The sequence below is a fragment of the Megalops cyprinoides genome, chromosome 19 (assembly GCF_013368585.1).
Source record: "Megalops cyprinoides isolate fMegCyp1 chromosome 19, fMegCyp1.pri, whole genome shotgun sequence".
In the NCBI taxonomy this organism is placed as follows: Eukaryota; Metazoa; Chordata; class Actinopteri; order Elopiformes; family Megalopidae; genus Megalops; species Megalops cyprinoides.
Genome location: NC_050601.1, coordinates 2,727,735 through 2,741,978, shown reverse-complemented (window position 1 = coordinate 2,741,978; position 14,244 = coordinate 2,727,735). Strand labels below are relative to the sequence as shown.

The 14,244-nt window shown below is 49.0% G+C and overlaps 1 protein-coding gene across 1 annotated transcript; it reads left to right on the top strand.

The window, feature by feature from the left end:
* The first annotated feature begins 3,520 nt into the window (after positions 1-3,520).
* On the top strand, positions 3,521-7,437 carry LOC118794943 (suppressor of cytokine signaling 3-like). Its single transcript, XM_036553238.1, has 2 exons — positions 3,521-3,798; positions 4,828-7,437. The coding sequence occupies exon 2, from the start codon at positions 4,972-4,974 to the stop codon at positions 5,608-5,610; it is 639 nt and encodes a 212-aa protein (XP_036409131.1). The 5' UTR covers positions 3,521-3,798; positions 4,828-4,971; the 3' UTR covers positions 5,611-7,437.
* Positions 7,438-14,244: the final 6,807 nt, after the last annotated feature.

The window sequence follows — 14,244 nt, the reverse complement described above, 5'->3', positions numbered from 1 at the left end:
CATCACAAGGGAATAGTCTCTGCAGTATACAGGCCATAGATTTAACATCACAAGGGAATAGTCTCTGCAGTATACAGGCCATAGATTTAACACCACAAAGGAACATTCTCCACACTTTTAAAAAAGTACAGGAGGTTTTTGCTTTCCTTAAAAAAATAAATATTCACAACATAGGACCCCATACACTATTATTTATTAATGTGTTAATTCATTTATTGCTCATTTGAATTCTCTTTGAAGTGTCTTACACGACATCAGGAAACACTATGCAAAATATCCACCTATACAGCAACACAGGTCGCGTTGAACTAATCGAAATGAAGCCCCTAAGTGTAGAAAGACTGCTTTAAATTGCGATGGCTAGCCGGCGGCTGTCCGTGCAACTGAAAAACAACAGTGCCGTTCGGACGCTGGTGCAGAGCACATGGCCGATGGGTTTCTCTGCACAGGAAGCCTAATAATGGGCTGCAGAGCTGCACATTTTTGCAGGACCCCTGTTCCCTGTTCCCTCTCCTGTCGACCAATGACAGGGCCTGTGGTACAGATTGTTCTTGCCGGGATGGGGAACAGACAGAGAAACAACAAAAAGACCCAGCTACTGCACAGGCACTGACTGTGCATTTTTTTAGACGTGCGCATCGCAGCCCGGGAGCCTGTCTGCCCGTAGGGAGGTCAGAGCTGCTCGAAGGCACCATCCCGTCTTTCCAGATGTGGCAAACTTCTCAGGCAACACCACCCCTCCCCCCCGACCAAGTTCCCAGGCCGCTGTGACACCCCCCCCTCCCCCCCCCCCCAAAGGGACTGCACACGGTCCATCTGCGTGTGACTGCGATGACGGCGTGGGTTTTCAGAAAATGAGAGGAATTCAAACGGGGCCTCGGCTGCCCCTCTCTGAGTCACGCGGTGAAGCTCTCTCTGCAGCTGGCTACCTCGGGCCACAGCACAGCAGGCACGGCCTACGGTACACTACATCGCTGCCATTTAGCACACGCTCTCACTGACAGGTTACAGTTCTTACATGTTATCCGTTTACACAGCTGGATATTTACTGAGACAATTCTGGCTTAAGTGCCTTGCCCAAGGGAAAAGCAGCAGTGTCCAAGTGGAGAATCGAACCAGCAACCTTTTGGTTATGAGCGCTGCTCCTTACCACTATGGTACCCTGCAGCCCCATGGGCCGAGCCCCCCTGGGCCCGGTGCGCTGTGGCTCAGGATGGCTTTGTGAGGCATGACGTGGCACCAGAAGGTTTCCTCTTTGCGTGTCTTTGTGTGTCCCCCTAATGCGTCCACCTGTCTTTAATAACCACGCGGTTTTGGCCTCGCCCTCGCTTGGCTGGCGTTGGATGCTGGCGGTCGATGAGCAGAGAGAGCACACATAGGCAGGTAATGCAGCTGGCATGCATGGCTGCTGCGACCGCTGAGGATAATGATGAACATTAAGCTCTCTCCAATCCCCCCGTCTCCTGGTTTATGAGTAAGAGGAAACATCGCAGGGAGGTGGTTTAGGGGTATGCGTGCGCATGCTGTGTGCATGGCCTGCACGCCAGTGGGACTTGGACACGTTCCTGACGGGAAAGATGTCTCTGCCTGGCGCTATGGGGGTGCTTATGGACCTCAGCAGGTCACATCCTATGTGTATGTGAAGCATGTATCAACAGGAGTGCTGGTGGGGGGAAAAAAAGAGGTTCTTCATCCCAAAACCAACTTAACTGGTTAGTAAAAATATGGCACAAACATTTGTGGATAACCCAGCTATTCCTGCAAAAACTGAAGGGGAAAATCATTTTAACTTTAATTTTCAGTATTCCCAAGACTGAACAGTGTTTTGAAAACTATGGAACAGTCATAGTGGCTGTCCTGACCAATCAGATTTATCTCTGTGTGCACTTTATAAAGCAGAACACACAAGCCTCGCGGGTGCACGCATGAATGCACACACAGACGCACTGACATTCTTATCCGCAGGAAATATCTAGAACACTTTTACATCGATTCAGTAGGGACTTCCTTGCTATTATCTTTTGCATCTGCTCAACAGGGACTCGGTTAGCTATAGCTATCTTTTGTTTGAGCTCAGTATTGACTTAGTTCCAGTTACAGGAAAGATGTCTGTGAGACATAAATACTAGCAAGGTGGGGAGTGATCGCAGTCATACCAGCACCTGCGTTTCACACAGTGCATTTGGCACTCCTTTTACAGACACTGTTTGCACGTGATCCTGAATGACATTCGCATTTCTATTCAAGCAAAATACAAAAGCGGTGTGCAGTACAAAGTCGACTGTGCATATCTGGGCAACCAACCTAAAATGGATCGCAAGCTATCGTGCAATAGCAAAACTAGTTAGCTGTCATAGATTATGATGAAGCGAGAATCATGACCCATCAGCTGAACAATCAAATACAACTCAATCGGCGTGTGATAAAATCTGTCAGATATTCGCCAAAAAACAAAACAAACTAACAAAAAAAAAAAAAAAAAAAATCACACAGCCAAGAGTAGCCAGCCTACTAGGAGAACAGCCAAACATACTGATCTGAGCCCAGGCTCGGTAGATCAAAACGGCGGTTTGCGATTTGCCCGAGGTAAATATGAAAGAGAGAAAACACTAAGACCATTTAACTCCTGTAATAAAAGTTTGAAAATGCGTTATGAAATTAAACATTAAACATACAAACAAGAAAGCGAATTATTATTACTGGTCTGCTGTGATACATTTGAGATTTACTGTTTTTTTTTCAGATGAGCAACGTGACTGCAAATTAAGCACGCTTGTTTTAATTCACTGACCACAATGCAATTAACGGGATATACGTACAAAACTAGGGGGACTACATTTTAATTATGTATCCCATCAACCTGTAACAACTCGGGAGCGCCCTCTATTGGACAAGAGAAGGCATGATAACAGTTCCTCCTCCACCAGTACCCCCCCCCCCCCGCCCGCCGCCGCTCTCGTCTTGCTTAGAATATGTGCATAACTTACGTGTGAAAATTCAATATATTCATTGTAGCCAATTAATTCCCCAAGAAAAAAAAAGCACCTAACCAAAAGGCAAATTTTAAAAATATAAATATATTATGGTATATACCGCATAAAAAATAAATAAAATGAATATATATTTCGTGGCATTCTATTCTTGTTTTAATTTCCTCTCATTATTATTATTATGGTGATGATAATTATTTCTATTATTATTATCTTAAAACGTTGCTGTTTAGATAATCATCGTCTCCAAACAGCGTCGTAAACAGGTTCATAACACTATTTTCACCTTGTTTCGAAGAATAGGGTGGGGGAGGAGAGAACAAGGAATCATCCCGTAAAAAAAAGAGGAAGAAAAAAAAAGTCATCATTACTTGTGGGCTATCTGCCAAGTGGCTTGCGTGTGCATGCATGCGAGTGTTTATACGACAAGATTTCTTTGACTCTTACCAGAAGCGCCCAGTTTCTCTGTTACTGGAAAAACCTCGGGGGTGGAGCCTAGACTCCGCACGTTATGAACTCCGCTCACCCGGGCGGCTGTGGCATTATCGCGGCCGCCTGCTGACGGAGCGCCGTGCTCAGTGCGCGTAGCGTTAGCTGGACTGAAGTGTCGCTGCTCTCGCAGGACTACGGTCGCTCACGACCCCTGCGTCCTCTGCTCAGCGGGTCTGCACTGCGCGACACGCAGCGACCCCGTCCAAGGACGTCCGCTGGGATTCAGTTCAACGATTTGCGTGAAGGAAGAAATCAGTGGGATTTACAGAGAAAAAACAAAGTTCCGAGATATAGGGAAAGAAATCAAGGCTTGAAGGTAATTATCGACCTGGCTTGTCCGTTTGATTATGCGGGTCCGCGTATGACAAACATAGCTAGCTGTCAAGCAGATACTGTACGTCTAAAGACAGCTCCTTGCTAATATGGTGCAGTTTGCATCTTTCAATTAACACATCAAAATTAGTAAATATACCGATGATCCGCTGACTTTCTGGCTGCTGTACTTCCCTGGAACATGCGTTCAAGGTAGTTTTCAAACACCGCCGTCGCATATGTGTGTATCAGAAGGACGTTTTAAAGCGACAGCGCAATGCATAATTTAAGTATTTGCTCGACAACGGAAATATGTTTAGAAAATTATTCGGCCGTTCGTTTCTAAGCACGTTTTAGTTTTGGCTTATTCACCGAGCCGAAATGACTGCTGAACCTCGGTCGAAAATAACTGTGAAGTTACAGACCTCAGCGGGACGTGTCGAGGGGGAAGAGGGCCCCTTCCTCGGGGAGGGTCATTTTATCCCGGATTAGACTTCCAGTTATAGCCCGAACAATGATTTACCGGCACTGGTGAGGGCTTGCGAGTCATTTGCACGGCTCCGCTAGCGACGTCTCCGCTCCGGACGAACAATTCAGCATTATTCAGCGGGGAGGGGGTATATTTTACAGTGTAACTAGAGAAAGGAAACGCTTGTTTTATGATGAATTAAATTATACAAAAAAACCTCAGCTTTCACAAACCGTTTCTGAAAGCCCCAAGGATCGAAGAGTATCGGATTCATTTGTTGGCTCTAAGTAGAATTTGTTTGAACTGGCTATAAATAAACTTTCGATTGCGTCTTTGATGATGCGACTTCGGCTCGAAAAAGGATACCACGTTACAGTCTGGGAAATTTGTATATCTCTGCTGCGCTTTATTCCACACATTTCAAAACTGAAAACGGCCAAGAACAACTTACTGAGTTCAGATCTCTTTTTTTCACCTGTGACGAAAAAAAAATACCCTTCCAATAATTTTCTTCAATCTCCAGTGAAGATCTGTGATGCTAATATTCCTCTCTCCCCTCCACAGCTGCCTCCAGGCCAGGTGACACAGACTACACTTCTGGGTGTTCTTTTGGAACATCCCCGTCTGTGCTCTGACCCGATCCGCGACTCCTCTTTTCTGGACTCTGTGTGGCGCTGGCCAGGTAGTTCAAGGCGCTTGTGCAGCGCCATGGTAACCCACAGCAAGTTTGACTCCGCGATGAGCAGCTGCCCGTTGGACGCCAGCATGCGGCTGCCGCCTCACCGCTACAAGACCTTCAGCTCCAAGCTGCAGCACCAGCTGATCCTGACGGCCGTGCGCAAACTGCAGGAGAGCTGCTTCTACTGGGGCACCATCACCGGCAAGGAGGCCAACGGCCTGCTGAGCGCCGAGCCCGCCGGCACCTTCCTGATCCGCGACAGCTCTGACAACCGCCACTTCTTCACCCTCAGCGTGAAGACGGCATCCGGCACCAAGAACCTGCGCATCCAGTGCGACAGCTGCTCCTTCTTCCTGCAGACCGACCCCAAGAGCGCCCAGGCCGTGCCCCGCTTCGACTGCGTGCTCAAGCTGGTGCAGCACTACATGGCGCCCAAGGCCGGCTCGCCCGGCTCGCCCGGCGGGAACGCCCCCCGTGCCGCCTACTTCATCCACTCGGGCGGGGAGAAGGTCCCGCTGGAGCTGGTGAGGCCGCTATCCTGCAGGATGTCCTCTCTGCAACACCTCTGCCGCAAGACGGTCAACGGCCACACGGACGTCTCGGGCAAGAGGGACCAGCTGCCTCACACGCTCAAGGAGTTCCTCCAGGAGTATGACGCCCCCATCTAGGGGGGACCTGCCCCCGACCCGTTGCCGTGACGATCGGAGCCAAAAAACACAGCAAGGCGGTCTCAGAGGGGACCCGTTCTGCTCGGGGAGGGAGAACGGTCTGGTCGAAGTGTGGACTCTTTCTGCTTGGGATGGGGGGGGGACCTGTTCTGATGTCATGTGTTCATGGACAGAATCGAGTTTTTTTTGGGGGGGTTTTGGATGACGGTCCTTCCTCCAGGAGGAGACATGCCAGCCCTGAGGATGGGGGCTGGCGTTGCCATGGGAACGGATCAGCAGTGGCCAGGGGACCTTGAAGATGCTTATGCGCGGGTCTCCAGGTAGCAGGACAGAGATGGTGGAGGTGGCGGTGGCCCGACGTCAGCTCTGGGGAGCGGAGACGATTGGAAGGGGAACAAGCTCGCAGTGGCACGGGACAGGTGGCTTCCGAGCCCGCCCGGCTCGGAGCAGCCCATCTCTCTGAAAAGGATCAAATCCCACGGCAGTGTGCTGCTATTAGCTGCAGCTGTGTTAATCAGAAGAGACTCTTTTTTTCGTCTGGTGTTAATCAGCCCTCCTCTGACTGTTCCAGTAGTCCAGCCGCTCTGTGAACGGAGTGAACCCCCGAACCCCCACCCCCCTCCCGGGTCAGACTGTCTGCAATGACTTGAACGTTTCCACTGCTGCTAGCCAAACGCAAAGGCATTCTGTGTGAGGAGCCCAGAGCTTTGCCAGACTCAGCAAAGCCTCAGTGTTCATCTGTGACTGCACATTCGGTCCTCGGCCGGCGTTTGAAACATGGCCTTGCCTGCCCTTTGAAAGAATAAAGACTGGAAGTATTAGAGGCTGGGGGGGCAGGGGAGGGGGGGCATGTCTTACACGATACTTTAATTTCTGCCTCAGCACTGCCAGTAAATTGCCCTCTGAGCGGGAAACCGGGACACAGTTGAGTGGAAACTCACAGCGGCTGCTAAAGTAAACATTAGTGTCTTTCGTGGAAAAAAAATAGAAGAGGCAAAAAAAAAAAACCAGGATCGACCAGACAGAGAGCTGCATGACATCAGGAAATGAACTGTGAACTCAAACAAAAGGAAAAAAAAACCAAAATAAAACAAAGTGAGCTGGACATTGCACGAGAACAGCAGGGTTTAGATCAGACTTGTCAAAACCTGCCACCCCAATCAAACTATGTCTGATTTAAACCTGTAACCTCCAATAAGATAGAGTTCTGTTGCTTTGGAATTAGTACAGATTTACTCACTGGCCAATCACAGGTGTCCATTCCTGCAGAAGTCCATCTGCTCCTGTCCCAGTTCTCGAAAAGACTGCATGATTCGTGGAACAGAGAGGGTGCTCACTCCTGTTTTTTTTTTTTGTATTCCATGTAAACTGCTGAAGAAAACAAACTGTCTTTTCCTGAGAGTGTAGCGGCCCTTTTTTAAGGCGAAGCCTGGCTCTGAACCCTCAGTGCTTCAGAGGAGAGCAGATCCTGTCAGCTCGCATCTCGCATTGAGTGGGAAACCTGCACGAATGTTGGCAGCGGTTTTTCCATGAGAGGGATGCGAGACTCTTCTAAATGAATGTAAGGATAAAAAGGGGAATCACTCCTCTCTCTCTGGGAGGGTCCATGATTCCAACTGTTGTATTTTGTTTTTTTTTTTTTTAAAGACCATGTTTGTGTATACGAAAAACAAACCAGAGAACATGTCTTTTTGTGTCTTTTATAAAGATATTTTGTAATATTTTAATATTTGGCCAGGTGACTGGTTGTAAAAGCTTGAAGATGTGAAGAAAACAACAAAACAAAACAAACAAATAAAAAAGTCTTTGCACATATTTATATTTATAAGACATTTCAATAATTTATATTAAAGAGCACTATTTTTACAAAATTAAACCTGCCTTGTGTGTGATTTTTTTCCTTCTTTAAAACATGATCATAATGAGATGTACTAAATCAATTTGACATATTGTACAAAAAGCACATCACAAACCACTAGGATCTCTGAGCTTTGACTGGACGCCCCACAATATGACATTTATGTACTAGTTCAAGCAGAGGAAAAAGCTGTATAATCCGAAAAGAAGGTCCTATTTTTTCTTAACGTTCTTCATAACGCGCAAGGTAATTTTTCATGTTTTATATTGATTGGATGTACTTTCATGAGAACCACACTTGAAGTAAGACATGAAAACAACTCGTACGTTCAAACATCCCGTTATAACACTGATGGAAACGGATGCAGCAGCTCTTTCTCTCTCGCGTCACCAGCACTGTCAGGGTGTGCTCAGGGTCTTTCTTTAGCTTCGGCACTTTTACTTTTCAGAAGCGTTCTTCTTGATCCCATGCCAGGGAAATCTGTCTGATGATTCCCAGCTGTGAGGTTGCATTTGCTTTCTCTGTCTGTCTTCTCTCTCTCAGTCTCTGATTCTCTCTCTCTCTCAGTCTCTGATTCTCTCTCTCTCTCAGTCTCTGATTCTCTCCCTCTCTCAGTCTCATTCTCTCTCTCTCTCAGTCTCTGATTCTCTCTCTCTCTCTCTGTCTCTGATTCTCTCTCTCTCTCTGTCTCTGATTCTCTCTCTCTCTCAGTCTCTGATTCTCTCTCTCTCTCAGTCTCTGATTCTCTCTCTCTCTCAGTCTCTGATTCTCTCTCTCTCTCAGTCTCTGATTCTCTCTCTCTCTCAGTCTCTGTCTTCTCTCTCTCTCAGTCTCTGATTCTCTCTCTCAGTCTCTGATTCTCTCTCTCAGTCTCTGATTCTCTCTCTCTCTCTGTCATCCCCCTGTCCGTATCCCTCTGTACCCCTGACTGTTCATCACTGGGGCCTACTGAAGCTCCAGCCTCTCAGTCCAGCTCAATTCGAGCTTAAAATGCACTTTGCTGGCATGAGTCCATCACACACAGCACACCGCACATGTCCCGCTGAAGTTTATCAGGCTCCGGTACCTCTCCCTCTCCCTCTCTCTCTCTCTCCCTCTCTCTCTCCCTCTCTCTCTCCCTCTCCCAATTAGCAGAGGCCCTCGGTGGCAGCAAGAGCGGGTTTCCGTGGAAACCCTGAGCCTCCTGTCAGAGCGGTGAGGAGTGGAACGTGTGCGGGCCCCCGAAGGCCCGCTGCTTCCTGTGTTTGTTCGCACACCTGCAGAAGGCCTCCACACATCTCTCTCTTTCCCCTCAGCACACCCTAACCCTAACCCTAACCCTAACCCTCCACACATCTCTCTCTTTCCCCTCAGCCCACCCTAACCCTAACCCTAACCCTCCACACATCTCTCTCTTTCCCCTCAGCCCACCCTAACCCTAACCCTAACCCTAACCCTAACCCTCCACACATCTCTCTCTTTCCCCTCAGCCCCTGGCGTCTTTACAAAAAAAAAAAAAAAAAAAAAAAACAAAAAACGGCCAGCCTTGAGTCAGCTTCAGCTCTACAGGATCAGGCTGTTTCAGTTCACTCTCAAGGGCTGAGAGTCACTTCTTCTTCTCCCTCTCTCTTTCTCTCTCTCTCTCACACACACGGCCATTTACCTCATACCACTGATTCATTTGCAAACCAAGAGTGAACTTTCCTACTCTTGTGCTTTCCTCACAGAGGTAATGACTTCCTTTAAAACTTTGACCTATATGAGTCACGTCTGCATTGTCTCTCTTATCATTACTAAAACTACTACAGCCACTACACCACATGCTCCTTTTTTACCACGGTCGCCGCTGCTAACGCTACCCGCTATCGAAAAGAGCCACTGACTCGGAAGAACCCGCGTGGACATGACCTTCAGTGAAATCTGGCACTTCTAAAACTGTGAACTCCCCCTTACCAACATCAGCTCCCGCTGCAGAAAGTAGTCATTCGTGACCTCTCGATGGTGGGGCATCGGTGTTGAGATGATGTCATTGGGGTTATTAAGGACGTCTTGTGCAGAAACTGCTGACGGTGACGTCATGATGCAACAGCGTCAGGAGCACCGCTTCCTGCACCTCCTACACCTCCTGTGGCTCCTGCAGCTCCTGCACCTCCTGAGGCTCCTGCACCTCCTATACCTCCTACACCTCCTGTGGCTCCTGCACCTCCTGAGGCTCCTGCACCTCCTATACCTCCTGCACCTCCTACACCTCCTGCAGCTCCTGCAGACTTCAGGACCAAGCCAATCACAGCGGCCAAGTTCACGCGGTGCATTCAGAGGAAGAGCACTGACCAGTGCTGGAGGGCCAGGGCCAAATAATGTTTTAAAGAAAGCAAGGAAAACCTAACACCCTTAGAACTGAGGTGGAGGAAGGGGGGGGGCGGGGGGGCTTAAAGTAATCATAGCCTTGTGGGATACGGATAAGTAGATGCTTAAGAGGGTCTGGCTGGATCACAAGGCTGCAGATAGCGTGACCCGCTCTGACCCACACTGATTGGCTAGGAAACAGGAATGGGACTGGGAATGCAGAATTCCCAGCTTCCCTGCAGTACAGACTGTGATCAGCTTCCCTGCAGTACAGACTGTGATCAGCTTCCCTGCAGTACAGACTGTGATCAGCCTCCCTGCAGTACAGACTGTGATCAGCCTCCCTGCAGTACAGACTGTGATCAGCCTCCCTGCAGTACAGACTGTGATCCGGCCCGCTGTCTGTTTGGTGGTTTTGGAAGGGCAGGAAAGCACTGTGGTGTTGGACTTCAGACCTAACCCCTGGGCTCCAGCCACACAGACGACACTTTATAAACGCAAAGAGCAAAAAACAGTAATAAGAGTAGTCAGAATAATAATAAAATAAAACAATATCATTATTATCATAGATATTCTTCCGCTCTTTCATACATACTCTTTATTCCTCCAGCTCACACTTCCTGGAGTGGTGTATGGAAGTCTAAACCCCCCCCCCCCCCGGAGGGACTAATTGGCAGCAGACTCTGGCCCTCCGCGGCCTCCATGAGAGTACCCCACACAAGGATGACACACAGAGCTGTGTTTAAGCTAACTGCCACCACACCCTCACAACACACCGGGCGGAGCCCAGTAAACGCCCCGCTCCAAGCTGGTGGAATGTGAGACAGCCATTCAAACCCCCCCCCCCCCCCCGAATGCAGACCACAGCCCTCCCGCACAGGGACGGTGTGAATGACCCCCCCCCCCCCCCCCGAATGCAGACCACAGCCCTCCCGCACAGGGACGGTGTAAATGACCCCCCCCCCCCCCGAATGCAGACCACAGCCCTCCCGCACAGGGACGGTGTAAATGACCCCCCCCCCCCCCCCCCCCGAATGCAGACCACAGCCCTCCCGCACAGGGACGGTGTAAATGACCCCCCCCCAAATGCAGACCACAGCCCTCCTGCACAGGGACGGTGTAAATGACCCCCCCCCCCCCCCCCAAATGCAGACCACAGCCCTCCTGCACAAGGACGGTGTGAATGACCCCCCCCCCCCAAAATGCAGACCACAGCCCTCCTGCACAAGGACGGTGTGAATGACCCCTCTGGCTTTACCCCCCCCAAATGCAGACCACAGCCCTCCTGCACAAGGACGGTGTGAATGACCCCTCTGGATTTACCCCCCCCGGTTGCCCCCCCCCCAGCCAGCTGGAGTTTGAGCGCTGTGAAGTGCGGCCCACTGTGAAGTGCAGCCCGGGTTCAGCCTCTGTGTGCTGGGAGAGCAGCCAGGATTCTCAGATGTCAGCCTTGTATTGTGGTCTACCTAACAGGAAAAGAATTTTTATGCACTGTGGGGCTGTGTGCACGTGTGTCTGTGTGTGTGTGTGTGTGTGTGAGCACATGAGCATATGTGAGCTACTACTGTGCACGTGTACACACACAGTTTAAGCGTGTGTGATTGTGTGTGTGAATGCATGTGTCCTTGTAAGTGCATGTGGGGTCCTCAGCAGGGTCACAGGACAGCTCTTATTGTCCCAGCTCATGCAGCAGTTAAAACAATTGTGATGTCACCTATCTATTTTTCAAATTTGTATGACTTCATTGCACTGGGCAGAAAACGGCACACACTGCAAACCCATAGTGCTTCTGTGTGTATGTGTGTGTGTGTGTGTGTGTGTGTGTGTGTGTTTACAGATGTCGTCTTTTGACCATCAATGTCAAACACGCTCTCCTTTTCGAGTGACCATTAGCAGACGCTTGGGGAGGACTGAACTCAAAGTTCTGATGGATATCAGATCCGAGATGTGAGATGAGTACTTTGGCCGAGAAAACCGTGAACTGCTGGTGTCAGCAACGACGAGGAGGAAGAACTCCCACTGCCCCTACTCTTGATTTGCTTTGCATCGGGGGTGGGGCCCTGAGGCTTGGACACTCCTTCAGCTCCACAGCTAAGCCTGTGCGGCGGTCTGCTCTCATGTCTTGCTCTCCTTCACATCACACACATGGCTTCTATTCCCTGCAGCATGGTGGGGGGTGGGGGGGGTGGGGGAGGGGTCCAGGTTTCCAGGAAAAAGGCTCTGTGGCTAAATAAGACCACAAAACCTTGCTTAGAGTGTGCAGGGGGAGCAAGGGCCCTCAGACACGTTCACATACATTCGTTTCCCCTGAAGAAGCACAGCAAGGGACCTGAAAAAAATATTCAAGTGCATTTGTGGGGCTAGTGTTGAACCTTTAAAAATATCCATGTGCGCCTACTCGTCGTAAAAATGCCACGTCCAGGATCACGAGGAAACATTTACGCACAGCTTAATGTGCCGCTGGGACAGAGAAGTCAGGAACAAGCAGAGAAATAAACCCACGTTTACTTCCTGTAAAGAGAACAAAGCCTTTGCAGGCCCTAACACGCACCAATTTTCAGCCCCCCCTTCCCGAGTGGGTTTAGGGTTCAGCCTCCCAGGGTGGAAGGTTAGGAAAAAGGCAGGAGAATACAGTTATTCACATACATGACTTCACGTGACTTTCCTGAATTCCCACTTCCTCCTGTGCAAGCCAGCAGAGAAAGGGTTAAGGCCCCCCCCCCACACTCCATGGACTGCTATGAGCCAGGATGGGTGATGCATGGGAAGCAGGATTCCCCAGGAATCCTCTGCTGTGAGCAGGCAGCAGGGAGGCAACAAAATACCATTGCTGAAAGTGGTGAAACAGCTTTTTAGCTCTAATCTTCACAATCCACAATAAATGCACAAGTTTCAACAGAGGCCCTGGGGAGAGTCGACTTTCTTGGCGGACTGGTTGCCTGCATTAAGCCCTGTCTGTGCTGGTTGTTAGGGTGTCGGGGTAGGTGTTGCAATGAGGGAATGGAGCTGTTGGAATACAATACTGTTTATTTATTTGTGCATGCTTGGTTGCCAATCACTGATAATGCAGAGCAACGTATGAGCCTACTTTGACACGATACATTACATATTTTTCACAACATCACAGGTACAGTGCAGTATTACAGTAAATGCAGATGAAGCTGAAAACTGCTTTAAAAAAAAAAACAATCTGCTCCTTAAGAGAAATGTACTAACATCACGCTAAAGTGAATGTAGGCCCCTGCAATGGCCTATGGAAGCAAGGTGATGAGTGCAGAAAGACTGGGCCACAGGGAGGGGGAGGAGCGAAGCACTTCTACCCCCTGCCCAACACAGGACGCCCCACAAGAACAACACACAACCACGCACCGCTCACCTCAAGCCTGAGTGACAACAACAGCAGCAGAGAGACGCGTCTGCATGAGGGCTGACAGGAAACATTACACACACACACACACACACACACACACACACACACACACACACACACACACAAATACAAACACACAAATACAAACACACAAATACAAACACACACACACACTGGTTCACTGGGAACAGATTATATTCAGTGCAAAAAAAAGAGCCACAGATGAGGAGAATACAGGCCTCTGTTATAAATGGTGTTTGAACTTGACAGTTCATAAGCCAGACACCATGGGATCGTGTAACAATGACAAAAGTGTTTATGACAACTGCAAAAAACCACAACCCCCATTCATTAAATACTTATTATACCTCAATAGTATAACTCTTCCATGTGGTGTAAGTAAGTAATGTTCAATAATTATACAAAGTTATAGAGAATACTCCTACAAAAACTAGGCAGCAGAGACTGCTGTAACCTTTTGCTCTTTGGAACAGTGATGTCAAGTTCTGCTTTAATGGATGAAACCACCAGGGACACTGTAACTTTGTATTTCCTGAGAACTTATCTGTAACCCTATCAGAAAAATCTACAAGAGGACAGATCTGTCACAATCTGAGCACAATGAGTCAAAGTGAGCACAATGAAAGTGAACTCCTCCCACAGGCGTACAGCGGAACTGTGCTTTAATGGGTAACAAGGGTTCCAGAGAAGACGTCAGTTACGCAATCGAGAGCTGCCGCAGCTGCTCCATGTGACCTCTCTCTTTCTCTCTCTCTGTCTCTTTATCTCTCACTTGCTCTCCCTCTCTCTCTCTGTCTGTGTCTGTCTCTCTTTCACTCTGTCTCTGTTTCTCTCTCTCTCTGTCTCTCTCTCTCCCTCTTGCTCTCTCTCTCTCTCACACACACACACACATTTGTCAGCTTGACTGTGAAAACAGCCCCGCCCACCTGGTTTCCATAGAAACGCACACAGCGCTTCCGAAGAAGTCCCATATTTACACCTCGTGTTGATTACTCAAGCTCTCAGTTCTGCTGAACTGGCAGAAGAGGGTGGGGAGCAGGGTGGCTAGACCGAGGTCTGC

Coding starts and splice junctions, on each gene's coding strand:
- LOC118794943 (XM_036553238.1), top strand. CDS start 4,972: ATGGTAACCCACAGCAAGTTTGACTCCGCGATGAGCAGCTGCCCGTTG.